The 19,628-nt window shown below is 39.7% G+C and overlaps 3 protein-coding genes across 6 annotated transcripts; 1 reads left to right on the top strand and 2 right to left on the bottom strand.

The window, feature by feature from the left end:
• Positions 1–546: 546 nt before the first annotated feature.
• Positions 547–5,399, bottom strand: LOC124184498 (OTU domain-containing protein 7B-like). Of its 4 annotated transcripts, none has more exons than XM_046574265.1 (10): positions 5,303–5,399; positions 4,430–4,672; positions 4,025–4,295; positions 3,686–3,836; positions 3,134–3,502; positions 2,981–3,051; positions 2,618–2,863; positions 2,322–2,483; positions 2,164–2,239; positions 547–1,911 (listed from the first exon to the last, which is right to left on the bottom strand). In XM_046574265.1, exons 2-10 carry the CDS (start codon positions 4,656–4,658, stop codon positions 1,804–1,806), a joined length of 1,683 nt encoding a protein of 560 aa, XP_046430221.1. In that variant the 5' UTR covers positions 4,659–4,672; positions 5,303–5,399; the 3' UTR covers positions 547–1,803. The 4 variants fall into 4 exon arrangements, with proteins under 4 accessions (XP_046430221.1, XP_046430219.1, XP_046430220.1 ...); XM_046574263.1 differs by lacking the exon at positions 5,303–5,399 and adding an exon at positions 4,920–5,295; XM_046574264.1 differs by lacking the exon at positions 5,303–5,399 and adding an exon at positions 4,944–5,295.
• A 477-nt stretch (positions 5,400–5,876) lies between these two features.
• On the top strand, positions 5,877–14,924 carry LOC124184497. Its single transcript, XM_046574262.1, has 11 exons — positions 5,877–5,999; positions 8,028–8,091; positions 8,203–8,305; positions 8,446–8,544; positions 8,686–8,860; positions 9,010–9,196; positions 9,302–9,390; positions 10,103–10,356; positions 10,708–10,863; positions 12,336–12,528; positions 12,626–14,924. Exons 1-11 carry the CDS (start codon positions 5,966–5,968, stop codon positions 13,927–13,929), a joined length of 2,658 nt encoding a protein of 885 aa, XP_046430218.1. The 5' UTR covers positions 5,877–5,965; the 3' UTR covers positions 13,930–14,924.
• LOC124184499 (glycylpeptide N-tetradecanoyltransferase 1) lies at positions 14,863–19,464 on the bottom strand. The gene is made up of 8 exons (XM_046574268.1): positions 19,341–19,464; positions 17,785–18,026; positions 17,447–17,657; positions 17,256–17,372; positions 16,990–17,160; positions 16,734–16,914; positions 16,319–16,582; positions 14,863–16,125 (listed from the first exon to the last, which is right to left on the bottom strand). The coding sequence occupies exons 1-8, from the start codon at positions 19,415–19,417 to the stop codon at positions 15,967–15,969; spliced, it is 1,422 nt and encodes a 473-aa protein (XP_046430224.1). The 5' UTR covers positions 19,418–19,464; the 3' UTR covers positions 14,863–15,966.
• Between the last annotated feature and the right edge of the window lie 164 nt (positions 19,465–19,628).

Here is a 19,628-nt window from a genome sequence, read left to right as displayed (position 1 = left end):
CACTCTGAGGAAATTTTTTGCAACACCAAATAAAGGCCACCCTAGAATTTATATTAGTGATACCACACTTAAAATTACGTTAATACTAAAGCTTGAGAGCTTATTATGAGAGAATATATATTACACGATGTATATCGAACCTATCGCTATTCTCCTCAATAATTTTCTTCCGTCTGGATGTGTTTTCTAAACCTACATTAATCGTCACACGAACTGTGTGATAATGATAAGAAAATATGAATCTTCGTGTCCTTAGCCTTTAGAATACGTCTCATACACGGTAATACACCGTAATGATGAAAGATTGTTTTTAAATATTGATTTTGGTTCGCAATGCACAACCTATTGCAGTCTATAATTATTTATAGATACCGATTTTTTGTATCTTCGAGGAAAAAAAAACCTGTACAAGTTACACGTGCGAAGGTAAGTATATGGATGACACTTTTTCGAGTAAAAGTCACTTCAATTGCGATATTTGACTAGTTCGAAGAACATTTGTGCATGTAAGCCGAGCAGGTTTTTAATTCCGTGTTTGAATTGATATTCATCTCTTCAGATTCAATTCAATAAATTTACAAGTTAGGCTACTGATCAAGTTGAACACGTTTAGCGTAGATAAGTTTTTTTTTCCATAAACAAACTTATGCGTATATAAAATTATTATTTTTTTTCTTGTAATTTTTAGTAAGAGTAGATCACTCCAATTTTGGTTTGATTTTAATCCAATTCGTTTGCAAAATGTTCGAAGATATGCAATCGAACGTTTGACTTCAGCTCTATATTACATCCTATTCATTTTTTTTTCTTGTTCTATACATTGATTTGTCTTTCATTTCCATAATAAGTTTTACTTTTAATGCTCAGAGCTACAAAAATGTCAGTACCACAGAAAGCATATCTCTACTCAGCGCCAAAGTTTTGCATTATGAGTAAGCTTAAAATTTTAAACAGAACACAAAATTTGTACTGACGCTTGCGCTATGGTAATAAAACTGTGGCTTTATGCAGCGTTATGCAAGGCACATAAATAATGCGCATATAACAATGTCATTCATTAATATTTATATTCTTTATAGATTATAGGTTATATCGGGGCGCATAAAGCAAAATTCGAACGAGAAAATGGATTTCACTTAGCAAAAACTTAAATCAATTAAGCTTAAAACAGTTGAGACTACGAAAATAAAATCACGATCTTCATCGAATTATATAAATGTAGATATATGCAATATCAAATTACTAACGGCTATCCAATACTCAAGGTGGGCTTAAATACTATAATATCTATGAGTTTAGAGATTATAATTTCTAGTTGATGAATGAATGAATTTATTGTCACCAGGATGTCGCGAGATGAATGGAGGTTGTTGAAGACTTATACTTTCAGTACAGAAAAGAAACACAATACTAAAAAAGATCAACTGTAGAGTTTCAAGAAATTCTAGAACTTGACATGACAAATATTAAAATTCGTCATTTTCTTATTTGATTTCCACTTTAAATTCGATCATTTTATGAATAACACGCCTATACTGATCCTGTACGATTGATGAGCTGCCAAAAATATAAATATTAACAATAAATATTGTGAGAAAAATATGGAACGAAAAATGACCTCGCGTACTTATATACCTATGTATGTTACAAATATATGTATAAGTATAATGTTATAGCTGCGATTGGTTAGGATTTCCGATTTAGGAGACTAGTGTTATCATCTGTACCTTGATTTTGTGTAATACGCTGATATATACTTATTAGCAAGACATAAATTATTGTCATCGGAGTAAGCACTGCAAGTTAGCGGTAAGGTTGCTCCACCGAGCACTTTGAACAGTAGTACTGATTTTCAGCAGAGCCAAAAAACTGACAATCCCCGTTACGGCACGGTCTTACAGTCCGTTCATCCTAAAAAACAGAACAGTTTACGATTAATCCACTTGTCTTGAATTACAAGGGAACCCTGATGGCATTCACCTATTCAATCAACGGATATTTACAATAGATACAAGGATATCCGCTCCAAAGTTATACCGAATATTAATTGGTATAATAAATACAAGAGAAGTGAATTCAAACATGCCATATATATAGAAACATAGTCTCTAATGTGCCTGAGTGACGAACTTTATTACATATATAATAAATACAGTAGCTAACCTCAATTGCGATACTGTTATTCCATTTTTCAGATCTTACATCCCCGGAAAATGGTTGATTGTTGTAGAACGTCGATCTGTAAGAATTGTCATCAGTTAAATAATAATTAGCCAGCAATGCATATTTTTTAATAATTCAGTACTATCTAGTTCCGTTACCGAGATAGATAAAGAGTGCGGTCTTTGCTGTTCGGGTTCGTTGGAAGTAGCTTGCTAACACTGACATGGCTACCTCTGTCGCTCGCAGCGTAGAACTTGGACTTTCCAGCTCCGTAATTCATTTCACTTCCAGTATCCGAAACCCGCTGTTCACGTAAATACCTGCATTAACATTCTACAATTACTATTCCGCCGCACTAGCAAATAATTTAGGCATTGATTAGGCAAAACTATTAATTGCTAACAAACTCTGTAAGGTAATTTGAGCAGTAATTATTTACACTGATATAACACACCTTGCACTCGCACATTGTAGATAATTTTGAAGCATTTGATCAGCGTATTGATGCCGTTTACTTCTTATTTGAACACAAAGAGCACCAGAAGCCCCTGAAGCAGAAGGTGGACTCTTTGGCCTTTTCGCCATTGACCATAGTCTCCGACTTACAGATTTACCAATTGACCCAAACTGTTTGGCAACTCCAAGTAACTGCTTTGCTGCTCGGCTTTTGTTCGATGATGGATTATCAGTTTCAGAATCCCTAATATTTTGAGGAAGGATTGAGTTTTAACATAATCTACAACACTATCAAGTAGTTACTTAAATGGTAGCTGCTGAACATCTTTAAGGCATCACGGCTACATAAATGACATAATACCTTTCTAGTTCCTCAGCAGTCAACAGCTGATAATCGCAGTCCAAGTATTCTCGAAGTAAAACCACGTCTTCCTTAAAAACCAAATATGCTTATACAATCAAGTTGCCGTAGTACAATGAAACACTAAGACATTTCGAATTTCCAAGTACTAACCACTTCGGGATGTGAAGGTGGTAGAGTTTCAGAAGCATTACTGGAATCCCAGTGTGGACCGGGGTCTACAGAAAACAAAACTGGTAAGAGCTGCCCTGAATCTGGATCCACTAGAGGAATGCTGACCCCTTCCCCGCCACCGTTTTCACTACTGGATCCGTCAACGGTAACGAGAGGTGAAAAATGAGCAGAATGGTATGCCAATAGTAACGGGGTTCGATGACATCGAGACGGTGGAACTTCAAATGGTAAATAAACTCCGCCAAACGGAATAGGTGCTAAAGCAACCCCTTCTGCATCCCTCAGCATCGTTTCAGCTATCACTATTATTGGCCGACACAGTACGTGCGCTAATGCTAATACATGGACCTAAAAATATGTGATTTTTTAGTAAATACTCAGGCAATTTCAGTTTTAGACGAATTTTCTTATTGTCAGCAATAATTGTAGAATTTTCTGTCTTCCCTAGAATCGGTCAACACACTGATGCTATCGATGATATAGGGATAATTGGACTTCTTTCTGTATTGTGAACGTGATTATTGCGTTTACCTCTTCCAAACTTTGGTACGAATTAGCGGTTGGATTACGGGGATGTGCAGATGCCATGTCCACAAGGCTCTGCCATTCGTTAGCCCATTCAGCTGCGGAATAAGCCAAGCCAGCGACTGCGTTCAGTCCCATTTGCCTCCATTTCCATCGCCTTATACAATGATACGTAGATCAATCAAACAAGGCATTACCTGATGTGCAAAATTACTATTGCTACGTGTGCATTGTTAATGAAATTATATTATTACTACGTCAATGAGTTTTTTTACAAACTAATATGAGCGCCTGGCCCTTGTTATTTTTAAATACGACAACTGATGGAAAATAATATTTTTATACCTATAAAGGGCGTGTCGACATTCTCCTTTAGCTAATGTCGTATGCAACGCGTCTCTAAGGGTCAATAATCTGTCATGAAAGCCCCACATCCCGAGCGATGCTGCATGCAGAAGGCAGTTTCCATCGCCCGATGTAGCCAACGGCCAGAGAACTCTGGATCCTCCATTTTTTCCATTGACTCCGCACCACCAATTCAACCGTCCCGCAGACTCCAAAGATGTTAGGCAGCCTCCTTCTATCAAATCTCTCTCCAGAAATTCACGGAAATCATCTGTCAGACATAACAAAAGTAATTCTCCTGACATTTGTACAAGCTTTAAAACATAAGATCGCTGCAGTTGATTATTATATATGTGTTTGCTATCATCATGCTGTTTAGTCGATTTTGATCAGTGACAAACAGACCTGGGTATACAGAGAGATCTGGTAAGGAGAATGTGAATTCTGGCGTATCGACAGCTCCCAGAGGGGTGAGTTGGGAGCGAGCGTGAGAAACTATCGCAGCATTTTCGGTCGCTCTTGAAATGCCTCTCGATAACTTTTTTGTGACACCCCCGCCATTTTCCAAAGTATTGTTCTTGGAAGTCGCCTCTTTCTTTTCGGTCCCATCGTACAAAGAGACCGCTCCACTCATATCGCAGCGTTAGACTAAGGTAAAAATGTCAAAGTATAATGCAGCGATATGTAGATATGCGAAGAATCAATTAGCATACGATTATAATATGTAAATTGCGAAATGACAATAACAATAATAATGACAGCAGTGAAGCGTGCAATAATAATAACAGTTGGTGATGGACCAACTATAGCTGGTTACATTGGAACAAGACTGAGTTTCTAAAAGTATTGCAAAATATCATCGAATTTTTATCCACAGTCGATGAATAGTTCGAACCTTGATTTATTATTAAACAGGTACCCTATATGTGGCGCAACAGCTCATGTGTCAAAGGCGAATTATGATGAGAAATTTTTATTATTATCAGGTTTTGCGTAGCTTTGCTCATATTTCACGTTATTTGTTATATTTTTATCCACGATATTTTCTCAACAACGTTACGTTCAATTCACCGTACACATATTCGTATATTACTATTCGCGCAATATTTATTGTTATTGTTATTATTATTACTAATTAGAAAGCACAAATATGTGCTCGGTAGCACAAATTCAACTGATGTACGGCCCACGGACCACTGTACGGACATAACCTCGGAGGTTAAAGTGGAAGTCCAAAAGTGGAAACACGGAGAAGTAATAGAATCAAAATTCACTGACGTTCGTTGAGATTGACTATTCTTCCATTCCGTCTGCGGGCTACCATCGTATCTTCGGCCGGTAAATGCGTGCGTGTTTTTCGCGCATTCTACCTTATCGACACAAATCAACGAAACTCGCCTCCGCCTCCGATCTTAGGCGAAGATTGACAACTGATTGACAACCAGCGAAGTCTCGTATTTTACCTATAGACTACATATTTACCTCGTCAACAAACTCGTCAATGAACTCTTGGACGTAGGGACTAAAATCATACAAAACGCTGTGATATTTGATGACGGAAATTACTCATTGGCTTTATCTGATTTCCACGATTGCAGCCGTGATACATGATATCATTGATTGATTGCAGCTTATGTAATATCTGTACCGATGAAAGCGCCGATAATTTAGTTTTTTCGGGGTAATCGGTCTTTATCGGAGTATTTGCAGAGTTTGGTCATCTAGTTATGAACCTTGGCGTAAGTCGTAGGTCAACAACCCTTCGCGACTTATTTTATGACAAACACACGCTGTGTTAAATAAATCGACCACCGGGGGCGTAGATCGCGCGGATCGCGCCAATGACGAACGACCAACTTCAGGGTTGTGTTGGCACAGTTTTGTAGCAAGACGCGCAGACTACCCTGGTGAGACCGAACTGATATTTGCAATATCAATAAAATGAGTCACAATAATTTACTACAGAGCTACACATGTGAGTTGATATTTTTCGTACCATTTGCCTGATCTCTAAGACCGTTCGATAATCCGGATCGCGAACCTGCTCTTCTAGTTACCATTGCTGCATTTATTTTTGTGAAATGAACTGCCAATATGGCGGTTTTCGTTTATTTACTATAACGAGGAAAATCGGAGTAGTGGGTATCTCTTGCTGGCTTGTTTACGATTGGGTTGATTAGTTTTGTTTAAAAAATGAATTTTGATCGTCGCGGTGCATTCATCCTGCCCTTGCGATCTGTATTTCTACGAACCGACAGCTAGGCCCTTACTATTCAATGTCGCGTTCATTCCCGATTCGTATCCCCGCCATGAGCAACAATGGCCAAAGGCGTAGGTCACGATCAACCTATGCACTAATGCCTACCGCATTAGTTTCTTTTCTCCAAAACCGGTCCGTCTTTCGTCAATTTTAAAACGACACGACACCTCTTCGTGTCTGAATCAACTTCAGTAGGTTCGGTAACAGCAGCTTAGCATTTTTTTCAACTTGACGTAAGCACGCTTACATGCCCGGAAATATGATAGGAGAATGTCCCGATGTATAAATTGATAACTTGGTTCGGATGGATTTTCATTCGTAACTGGGTCCATTTTCTTAACACCTCTTGGATATTTTTAAATTTAATGGATTATCGCAGTAACTTATACTTGTTTGGAAGATGCTTTGTGATTTATTAAGCAGTTTTGTAACCCATTTCAAACAAACCGTCTCGGACATATGTCGTAGATTTTTTTATTCTCAATTATAGTTTTACCGTAAAAAGTACGGATCATCTAAATTAGACTAGAACTCTACGAACATCTGGAAGCAATTTATCTTTATAAACCATAATTTTTTTTTTCAAAATGCCACATTTGCTGTGTGCAACCAAACATTGAATATTTCAGGGCTGGCAGTTGGTCACTTTTTCACTGTTATTTCCTTATTTTAACTCTAAGTCACTTTTTGTGACTTTTTGCAAGAAATGGTCACTCGAGTCACTTTTTCCTTCGCAATTGAGTTGCATGCATAAAAAACTTGGTTGCACAATTTTTTCCCATAATGTATCCACTAGACAAAATTTTGTTTGTTGAGTAGACCGACATTGCAGTATTTTTAGCAAGAAAATCAGCATCAGATTAACTTCGGTAAATCAATATTGATCACATTTTTCATTAATTCTCTATCGAAATGTTTCGCCCGAAAGGATAATACATTCATATTAAATTGCCAAATACCATGTGCTATGCAGTGGTACATTTTTGTATTGTGGACAAATACGTAAAAAACAAGGAAAACCCGTATATAGCGACATAATTTAAAAGAGGTCTACTTCTGATTAAATGAATAACATTGAGGTAGCATTTTTCGTTTATTTGCTGTGCAAATAATTAATTGTCCTTAGTCACTCTTAAGTCATTTTTTCGGTCTAAAACAATACTTTTCTCACATTTAACACTGATATTTCAATTTTTGTAAACGTTTTACCAAATTTTCGCACATGACGTTGACGTAAATTTAAAAACGGTTACTCCTGAGCAAATTTTTGTGATCAGCAGTTGGTGGCTAATTGTAAGTGGGCCTGGATGGACTTGCGGCCATAAAAAACCGTGTTAGCGATTCGGCAGCTTTTTCAGCGGCCGGAGCTGTTTAACACGCAATCCCACAAGACCCACAGAACCCCATTAGAGTAACCGTTTTTAACAGTCTTCAATCAACGATAAAGTACACAAACATCGTGCGGAACTTCATAGAGTGATGGTTTTATCGTAATTGGAAATGAATAATAGAACAAAATAATTGCGAATGTTATGTATAAAAAAAAAAAACAGGTTTATAAGCAGCAGAAGTATTAACTGACTTTCTTTTTTATTTTTTTAGATAGCGAACGAAATTATCGAGGATTATTGATTCTGTAAATCCAAGACTCCGCAATTTATTATTAAGCTAATGAAAAATTCGACGCAATAATTTATTGAAAATATAATTCTTGATGATACATTTTCGTTCGGTCTGTTGCAGGGGACGCTCCGTACGACGATCCTCAACAACAGTTTCCGCGTCAGGTTCAAGATGAAGTTATCAGGTGATTAATCCGTTTATCATATCTGTTGCTCAACAACGAGTTCAGCTGGTAGATTTCTCGGCGTTTATTTACGATTTTTGTTATGAAAAAAGATATTTCATATATTTTCAGCGTTTACGAAGTGTACGTTAAGGAGGAAACCGTCGGCCCTGATGGGCGTAGTGATATTTCGATGATGCCAGGCGAACCAGGATCCAGCAATCAACTCATGCAAGTAAGGGGACCAGATTTACAATGTTGATCACATTTTTGATATAGTATATCAGAAATAATAACCAAAATTCAGTTTAAACTACAAAATGAAAGAAATTCGAAAAATTGAAGACAAAAATCAAAATTTATTGACATTTTTAGGGAGATTGTTTGGACCTCGATGCAGCGATCGGATCCGAGGTGATAAACGTTGACGGATCGATAACGAAACTGCTGGCAAAAGACACGATAAAATACAAGGTACAACATAAGCTATCAACGATCAAGCGTTATATCGTTAGCAAATCGTACACTAAATTAGAATAATTAATAAACCTGTATCGAAAATAATAGTTTAAAAGCATTTCAAAAGGTTTCTAACTTTGCTATCTTATCATCAAGATTTTGGAGCAAAACGCTACTGAGGATAACAACGTCGTGATGTATTCTCACCCGATGAACGAGGTCCCATCCGCTCCGCGGCTCGTCGACAAGGACGACCCTCGATCGAGATTACATTTTGTCAAGTATCTCAAGAGAGACGGGAAAACCCTAAAAATCTGGGAATGTGGAATCTGTAAGTATACCAAAATCAATCGATATCGTTTATGCGCACATTGAATATTGGAGCAAATCGATAGGTGAATATCTATTTGTTACACCAATGTACGTATCACGCGTAAAAAATAAGTTCAGACAAAACAATCAAACTTAATCGAAAAATAGGCTCCAAAGAATTTCGGCACCAGTACACCTTGATGCGACACTTGCCGACTCACACGGACGAGCGAAATTTTAAGTGCGAAGCTTGCGGCAAAGCGTTTAGGCAATTATCCACCCTGAGTCAACACCGTGCGATTCACAGCGATGCCCGTCCCTACGTTTGCGAGTTTTGCAAAAAGACGTTCAACAGGTGGTGGTCATTTAAATATACGCGTTGAACGCTAACGATTTACCGACAATTCTACGTAACGGAAATTCGTTCCTTTCTAATCCTTTTATTTCTTCAACGTTTTAGAGTATCCACCTTGATTTCCCACCGCAAGACTCACTCCGAACATAAACCCCATAAATGTCATTTGTGTGGAAAGGGTTTTCACCAAAAAGGTAATAATCCTATCTACCTGTACCATTTATCCATCCTATTATCCGATCTATCCATGAATATTACGAATTTCACGTTAAAATATTATATAACATGAGAACTCCGGCTACAGTTGTTTATCATCGGACGCCTGGATGCAGATTGGTGACTATGTTCGTATTTTTTTTTGAATTTTTGTATGAACGTGAAAAAAAATTATGGTCACTTCCGCAGTAAATTTGAATATACGAATAAAATAACAGAAACGGTAGAGGTGATCAGGTTTCTCAGAAATGTGTAAAACGAAAGAGGCGTATTTTTTATTTGATGAGCCAAAGTTTCAGACACTTTCGAGTAGAGAAAATGGTGAACTATTTTCCGAACAGTAATCAATAATGCAAAATAACTGATCGCTTTTCATAACTCAAAAAAATTTAAGAATTTAATTGAAACAAGTTGACACAGCTAAAATTTAATTGAGCTACTGAAACATTATCTGCAATGCTCAGGCAAAAGAACTATAGAGAGTGGCAAGAAAAAAAACATGCGAATCAATTTTGCAATAAAGAAAACTGAAGCTTTGATTGAGATCAATAATGACACATAAGAGAAATGACATACACGTACTTTATGTATGTATTATGTATATTAGGTACCGACAGTTAATTATTTTGCGTCTTAACCCGCGATGATAAGAATCAATAATAGAATTCGGAATGCTTCGTCCCGTCTTAGGAAACTTGCGAAACCACGTTTTCACGCACACAAACGAGCGACCGTACAAATGCGAGATTTGCGGCAAGGGTTTCAATCAGATGTCGAACCTGATGTGCCACAAAGTAAAGGCTCACGCCCACGCGGAAAAAATGCCGTACGTATGCGGCATATGCGGCAAACAATTCCCCCGTCGATTTTCACTAAGATCCCACGAGGAGTACAAGCACGGGATAAAATATCGCCAGCAGAACGCTCCCGCTGTCCTACAGGACGCCGCCGGTTCCGAAGATGGTCAGAAAAAGTACGACATCTCTTTTATACCTTAAACCTTCTGAGAATTTGACTATCCGCAAGGTAGTTATCTCTACCGCGGACCGATTTCCAAACTGCTGTTTTTCTTCTAGCAAAACCGTAAGCCTTGTACCCATGTCGAACGGGGAACGTCAGGTGCAGATCATCGACGCAGTAGACGATAAAGAGAATTTAAAGCCCGTTGGTATATTTGTGCAAAATAATGCTTATATTTTCGATAGCTCTTGGCTTTTGTAGCTCGTACGCCGACGGCGAGCATAACTAGCACGTAGCCAAATCCTTACATTTGTCTGTTTCTTTATTCGAAAAAGGATGGATTACACTCGGGCAGCCTGATTGTAGATAAAATTGATACGAAGGCGATGGAGAACGCTATCTCAGAAGGGCAAACGCCGTTTGCTCTCTTCAAACCAGCCAAAGGAATTCCGGTCCTCGTTAAAGTCGGGAGTGCCGCTAATTGCAAACAAGTAATTAAATAAACGTTGCCTCTTTCTCTACACGTTTCAAGTGTTGTGGTGCTCTTTATAACCAGTATTTGCAAGGTATCATCAGTCTACTTATTTCGTAGATGCTCTTAGTCTATGTCAAAAAACAACTTTTTGGTTTGATTCCATATACTTCAAGTATTTAACTGTAGCATAGTTCTTAGTATCGCTTACAACTAAAATGCCCAATTGTCAACTAGACGCTTAATACATAGTTTCAACAGCATTTTTATTGATAGACGTCTTTTAAGCTTACCTGAAATGTTTCTTGAGTTTTTGCCTTGCAAGAAGTCCTTAAACACGCACCCGTACCTATGAGGCTTACATCCCAATTCGCCGACTTTTAAACCTGTGTCGAGGTCAAAACTTGGACGGATCAATATTTCGAATGGCTGAGAATACTTACTAATCAGTGACACTTTCAAAAATCAAGATTTCGAACAATTTAACTTTCGTTATTTTATTTTCGCATGTTTGAAATTTCGATACATCGGCCATCCGCAATGTTGACCCTTCCAAGTTTTGACACCCACCCTAAGCCCCGCCGTTTTTAATTTGGTTCAAACTTCTTTAGGTGTTAGGAGCAGCTCAAATCACCTCCAGTTTTTTCCACTTTATTTTTTGCAAATGTCTCGGAATAATGATTCTGCAAAACTTCTCGTAAATCGTCGTGATATACCTATGAAAAGGAGAGACAAAAGCTGGATGTGTTTTATAAGTGCTACCATCATTTGAAAAAGTTTCAACCGAGTTACAACTGGTGAGGTTTAGAACTCGAAAATTTGGCATGCCACACTCATTTTATGCTCTCAACCTTTCACGATGACCTTGACGCTATAAAAACTTACATCATTCATACCCATTGAAACTGTTCTCAGGAAACGGACTTGATCTCCATCACTTTCAAGGATTTCCACGGAATCGTACAATTCAGGTTTTAATAGCAAAAAGTCGTGAAACGGCGACATTTCAAGTGTTTAAATTTTTTAAATTTTATTTTTATAATCATTTCATCTGTTTTTTCGGAAAATACATGGATTTTATTTTAAATCGTTACATTTTAATTTGACTGTATCGAAACGAACACCCTGATCAATGCTCACCCAAAAATCCTGGAATGCAACATTTCTTCGATTCTGTTCCTTGGAATAGAATGAGTTCTGTTGAGTATCGTATTTTCAATTTGAAAAATACAGTAACTGTGCAGATTCGTTAATTCTCTTTTATTTCGGCGTCGGAGATTACTCACACACTGCCGGTACTTCATTTCTACATGCATACATCATACTGATCCATGCTTAGCAGTAGATAGTTAGAAACTTAGATCGTAATTTGTTCATCATGTTGCCAATAATACGTATCACCGTAGAAAATAGACATTAGAAATGGAAAAACGTAAGTTGCAAAAACAAAACCAAACAATGAAAATTGAAACAAGAAAAATCCACGCACAGATGCTGACACCGGCTACTGCTGAGGACTTGCGTATGGCTGGAAAAATGACCCTCAGCCCCACTTTAGCTGAACTCGACGGTATCAAAGCCGTGCAAATCAAAGTACCTGTCGTCGCCACCGTTACCCAACACATCGGGCCCGACGGCAGCTCCAGCTTCATCGTCGAGCCACCGGGACCCGGTCAGGAGCAAGGTACATGCGGAGAATTACGCGAATCCAGACGCGTAGAACATAATTGCTTTACTTCTCTTGATCATACAATATATCTTTGTTTCCTGGCCAACTGCAGAGAGTCTGATCGAGCCAATCGAGTCCGAATTCTCATGCATAGACCAGCGCGAGGTGCAGCGAAGCGAGGGCGTGGATAAAAATTCGCAAGAAGATTGCAACGATTTGCTGGAATTGGCAGCTCAGGGTGGAATTCAATTTGTGCGAGCGACGGAAGACGGACGTTACGAGGTGATGACGAACAGCGAGGCGCGTGATCTGATGGCTCAGAATTCCCACGACGTGACGATACTCGACGGCGAAGAGGCCGAGGCGTTATCGGTCGTGAACATGCGCGGCTGCAGCGCGAACAACCAGGGCATGGAAGTCGAGGATACGAGCGGCCAGATAACCGTCCTAAACGCCGGAGGCGGGTCGGGACGTCCTCTAAAAAGCGTCCCGATGGAGGGGATCGAGATCCTCGATGAAAAGGACATCGATATCGTGGGCGGTAAGAGTCTGCATCAGCTGGAGCCGGTCCGACCGACGAACGGAACGATCGTAACGTCGACGGTGTTCGATCAGGAGAAAATTTACGACTACAATAAAGATTTCTGTAGTCCCATTAACGGCCTCTCGGTTCAGCCGATTCTGGCTCTGCAGGACGACGCCCTGCAGACTGCAATGAACAAGACGGTTGGCCGAGATCTACAGACGGATTCAATGAACCCATTGATTCAGAGAAGCACGTCGATCCTCAGCAACAGCTTCACGAGCTTTAAACAGTCGAACAACTCCACAAGCGACCACAGCATCGCCGCCATTCTCTCGTCCAACGATCATGCGATCCCTAAAAGCCAGCTCATGGATGTCGCCTTGAAAGCACCGCGGTTCCCCGACTTTGAGAACGGTAATGATTTGCTTCTCAATACGGCGGCGATTATTAAACCAGAAGTGAAGATACTGGGCCCAAAGAATCACGGCAAGACGACTGCGCTCGGTCAGGAGAAGATTGTCCAGTTCGGTAAATCCGGGACTAATGAGGCGGTCAAGGTTCTTGGACACGGGGATGCTTACAAGGATTTCAACATGCTCGGCAGCTACAGCTATGATCAGTATCCGGGTTCGCAGTATACCTCTGTTTTGGCTCCCGATCAACGATTACAGAAAAAGGAAGTGAAGATACTTGGGCGGAAAAACGAACCTTCGTTAAACCATATGACGACAACAAGCGGTTTTGAGGTGAGCAAATGCCACGGGCAGGAGAGTGAGATTCAGGAAAATTTGCCAAATCCTGAAACGAGAGTCGATTCTAATGCCGAATCAGACAACGAGACTTACCTTTCTTTGCTAAGAATCAACACGTGGTTGAGAAAATCTTGTTAACACTTGGCGACGCGTTAGTACCTGACAAGACTTAGCAAATACCTACGTATACATTAATTAAAATATACCAATGAATTAGCGATACTGCGTAACGCAATCGCATAAATACATATATACACACGAACACATAGGCATGAATAAAAATGAAAATTGATGGTTAAAGGTGAGATCGAGTACCGAAACGGACCAAAGGTTCGTGCCGGAAACGATCGTGATCGAAGATTCCCCGCAGAGTACGAATAACAAGTCCACGGACTTTGTTCAAGTAAAAAGTCTCACAATTAGTTAAAGAAGGCTAAAAGAAAAAAAATTGTTTCTCAAGCCAATATTTTCCGTCCCTGAAACTTAGCTGCAGGCGATTCGCAGAACCGGTGGCAGAGATGACCAGATCGAAATTAATATGATAGAGAGTCCCAGCGAGACGCAGGCGAACGCCTTGAGCGATGATGTTGGTCATCGGCTTTTGGAACTCGGCGATGTCGATAGAGATGGTGCTAAATTTAAGGAGGTCACTTCGATATCCGAGTCAGATTTGGAACTGATAGAAAACTGCCGAGTCATCAGCTACGACAATCTTCCGGATTTGGATTGGTATCGAGTAGCACATTTTTAGTAGTTTTTCATTTATTCTTAATTTCGTTAAAGTTTAGCTGATCAATTTTGTCAATATAAATAATAAGATGTTGTAATACGTTATCTATAATGCTCTGCGGGAAACGTACGTTCGCTGCCGCCAACCACTCGTGCACACGTATATCCTAAGTCAAATTTTAAATTATATATTGATAAAAATGAAAATACGTATATGATGTATGCACGAATGAATTTAGACTAATAATTACACATTTTCTATGATGGTATTCTCGATGAAATTGCATAATTCTACTTGCACATAATGATAACTATTATTACCGTATTGATCAGAGTATTTTCCTTACTGACCCGCGCATAAGATGGGTCTGCGTATAAGACGTGGACAGTTTTTAGCTGTTAACGACAAAAAATCTCAAATTATATCCAGAACAATACGGTAATATGTATTGTATACGTACTGTATTTGAGACGTATGGAATAAAAATTTAAATTGATTAGTAAATAACTAGATAACTAGAATGTTTGAAATCTTTTAATTTTCATTTGGAGATTTCCAATTTCAAACCTGCAAATAAATTACGGTGATTCTTTGTTTAAAACGTTCTATTTATTTTGATTTTTCAATATATTTTTTAAAAATTATAATACGCCCACATTCCTAGGAACGATGAATTGTTACATTGTTGCATCATTTAGATTCCGGACGTATTAAATGACTGAGTTGAAACGATTGTACAATGACGTTTGGAAACATTAGGAATTATTCATCTCATTATTCATTTTTCTTATCAATCAAGATAATTATCTACATTGTCTAATACTCAAGTATATATTACAAGCGGCCAAACCTTACGCGTCATAAGGTGATCGAATGCCATCTCCACGATTGTTACTGCACGTATTGTATACATATACTAATTTATTACGGTTCGTTGAAAATTAGAAAACTAGATTTTTATTTCATCGTGACGATGATCATACATATATGTCATATGTAGACACGTAAATAGTATATACGAATCGGGATCGCTTTCTAGACATACACACACACATATATATATATATGTATATAATTATATATATATATATATATATTTATTTATTATCGCAAGAAAATGATATTTTTCTTTAATATTTTTATAAATTACGCTTCAAAAAATTATTTTAAACTGTTGGTAAAAAATTGTTCATTCAAAAGCTAAGCCTAGCAAAGCTATTATCGGGTATGAACAAATTACGTAAGGAAAAATGAGGAAGGTCCAAAAAAAAAAAATGGAAAAATTCCACCGTACGGTTTTATCTATAAACGGCACTCTCAATGTTTCTACAGGCATACGCCGACCACCTGCTGATTGTTGACCGACCGACGACGAATCTGGTGCTACACTTTACTTCGGTAACAAAGTATTTTATAGGCCTCCAAAATTTGACTCTCTTCTCTTTTTACTGCAGTACCAATCCAATTTTGCCTGGCGGCATACTTGGACAGCGCCAATTATACAAATAGTATTGTAAATTTCCATCACCAATACCGAATTTCAGAGGCTCCAAGAACTCTTTGTTGTCCATCAGGTCCAAAGCATTGAATACGTCGAAGCCAAGCTGTAGAAGAATACGTAAAATTTACTTGTCTTTATTTCTCAGGTGTGTTAACTAAGACTTCTTTCAAATGCTTATAGCGAATGAATCTGATCCTCACGAGAAACATCTTTTTGAATTTCTTCATTTAAACGACTAAAGATATGGTCTTAATGATCTTTTTTTGAACGGAGTTAAACGGTATAAAGAACCTTACATTGCGTGCGGAGATCAGGGCATCGGTTATCAATTCGAGCCACGGAGTGGCGCTGGATACGTTGTAAAAGCTGTAAGCGGCTTTCAGAATTTTGTGTGTTTGATGGTGCATCACTGTGCTGGGTAGCGTGTAGTAGCTGACCATGTCCGTAACTTTGCCGTCATTCTCGACAACGAAACTGTCGACGATACCGTTTTGCGGTAGAAACCAGTGTTGGAATTCTTCAAGTGAGAAAACCGGCGCCAAATCAAATTTCTCGAGGTACTGCAACGATCAATAACACGTACTGTCAGATTTTTTTCATCTAGCCAGAACTGATATCAAAAAAGTGAAGCAAACTGTAATATCAGATTACTATAGTGAGATTCGATTCTGTGGACTTGAAAATTGAATCCACGTCCAGAATTCTACCTACACGTCCGAGAAGCTCATGGGCCTGTGTAACGTCAGTGTATAGCATTTTTCTGAACCCTGTGACCTTGGTAGTCTCGGGCAATTTGTACAGTTTCAGGGTACGTTGCATTGTCATGTTGCGCGATAAGTGCGAAAACTTCACTTCTATCAATTTCTTTGGGTTAAGAGACCGGTGCCAGTACCTGCAATTCAATCATTAGCCAGAATCACTAAATGTAAGAAAAAACTGTCAATTCTCTCTCTAGCTCGTCTATTACCTGCAAGTACTGACTGGTTTAGGTAAAACCACGCCGGCTGTATACACGGCTTGGAATATACCTTGGAGGTTGACCCTCCGTGTAATTTCGCGAATTAGTACAGGAGCTACTCGCTTCGACCTGAGCTTCTTGTGAACACACAAGAAGTTGATTTCCACCATTCGTTGGGAGCTGACATGAAAGCAGAGACAAATATTAATTGCCGATGCTTAAAACAACCGTAACCAGCGCTACGTGTTTACATTTGTAGTACCGAATGATCTTACTGATTGTAGACGCGAAGAGTGGCCGGGATTGCTGATATGAACCCAACGAGGCGTCCGCTTTTACTAACACGAACACCACAGTGCCACTCTTTCCGCCACCCGGGCGGCTGGAGCGCCCTGAAAATGGGAAATATTCAATTAAAACGAAGTCACAGAAGACCGTCTGCACTCAGCGTCGAAATAATACTAACCATTTGATGAAATTTGGCGGGTAATCGAACCTAAACATAGCGTCGTCATCCTCGACGTAGTTTTCCGATAGTAGGGAGTACAATTCGGCCAAAACCAAGGGATCGTCAAGGGCCAGTGTGTCCCACTGAAAACCAGCGGGTAACGAGTAGGGTTTCGCTCTGATGTCGGCCTTGTCGGCCTCGATTGGCTCGTTGCATACGATCTTCTCGTCTGAAAATAAGAAACGTACAATATACAAATCACCGCTGATTTTTACCAACAATTTGTCACATTTTCCTTACGAATACGTGTTTTCGTCTACGAAAAAGTAGAAGTGAAGAAATTTGTTATCACGTACCCATTTTCGGGACGGGTTGAGTGCTCCAGAACTGATAGGGCTTCTGAAGAGCCTCCTCCTGGGTTTTGGCCGGTTTCTGCTGCATATTAAAGACCTCCATGGCCATCTGAATGTCCTTTATCGAGATGTTGCAACCCCCCGGCATTTCTGATTCTTCCGTTTCCCCGGCGTTGTTCTGTCCCACCTTTTCCGGCGCGTTTGCAGCTTGCATGTTCTTCTTTCTACGATTTCGTCTTTTCGAGCTAGTTTCATCATTGTTTTTTGTGCAAACCAAATTATCATTACGTTAGTCCCGCCACCGCTAGCGATCCCCTCGCTTTCTATGTTGTTATGCATCACACACTACGATTCATTGCAAGGTATCTACGACAGAATAAATGCCAGAGTGCTGCTACGATACGTAATATCGTGCGATACGGTCCCAAATTTGACGGTCAATTTGCAGATAGGCATAGACAATGTACATACATACGTACAACTGCCGTAACATAACCCGCGATATGGAAGAATTATCCTTATTCCTATTTGCCGCCGCGCCGCAAGATGAGACGGTGCTGTATTGAGTGGCAAATTATTTGATTACATCGAGTTTCCCGGCTCTCTATCTTTCGGGCACCGTCGCCGTTTTCGCCAAATGAAATTCGCTATGGGATGGTAAGTACGGAAGAATAGGGCCGTATATAAGCCCACGGAATTCAGAAGGGTCGCGGAATTACTATTCAAGACCGCGATTAGGCGTCGGCGAGCTACTCATGCCATAATAGAAAAAAAGCGGAAGTCAGTGACGAAGTCGAAAAATCTGCAGCGGATTCCAATGAATTTAAATCTCTTACGTTCAAGTTTTCCTACGATTACGATAGCTTTTGTCGCGATTATTTTAATTCGTTCACGTTAACGCGTCTACAGCAGCACTCTCTCAGAACGAACGTAAGTTGGTGACATTGAGAAGTTGAATGCAAGAATTGGAATTACGTGACAAAACACAGGACACGAAAAGATGAATGTAAACCTGGGTCCTCGGAAAACTACGATGCAGGTAATCTTTACAAGCAGTGTGGAAAGCGACTATAATCATAAGCGCCGGAGCAGCGATGGGCGTTGAAAATCAATCGTTTCCCGGTGACGTTGAATAACTGATAACGCCGAATGCCGAAGCGAATACGGTGTGAAGGATAAATGATAGGAAATAGGAATTAAGCACGGATAGAATCGCTAGCGGCCCATATTTGCCGCTGTCAAAACGAGGATGGGCGGTCTGCCGACAAACCGAGGGTTAAACGAAGTCCGTTCAGGTATAATTCGGCATTTACAAAGAGACGACTGGGGGGCAAATAGTCAGCGGAGTGTCATCGTCGATCAGGGCGTCGTTGGTGGACACGAGAAACAAGGAAGAATCAAATGTGTCCGTCATGTGGCTGCGAGGCATGCAGGCGTGCAGGAAGGGGCCGGTCTGGCCTTGCAGCGTCAATATGTGACAGTGAAAGCGGGCTGACGATTAAGCGTTAAATGAGATTGAGTTCGGGGGTTTATTCGACTCCCGAACGAGCGTCACTTACCTCTTAGACTTGGCATCCTTGTCGAGAACATCCTCTTTTTTACCCTTCGGTTCTACAACCTGACTTTTATCCTCCATTTTAACATAGATCACAGAATCGACCACTGCGCAAGACTGAGGAATTAATCTCCCGACTCTAGCGCCACCGCTCGGCAATTTCTCCGACCTTCCGCTCACCGTCGCATCGCTAGAATTTTATCTTTGCCTTACTCTACGGCGCTGCTTTCGAGAGTGCGATTCGCTTACCGTGACGCATGACGCAGGGTCCGCGTTGTCACGAGTACTAGTT

Source organism: Neodiprion fabricii, chromosome 6 (assembly GCF_021155785.1).
Source record: "Neodiprion fabricii isolate iyNeoFabr1 chromosome 6, iyNeoFabr1.1, whole genome shotgun sequence".
Taxonomy (NCBI): domain Eukaryota; kingdom Metazoa; phylum Arthropoda; class Insecta; order Hymenoptera; family Diprionidae; genus Neodiprion; species Neodiprion fabricii.
This window is presented reverse-complemented; position numbering and strand designations above follow the sequence as displayed.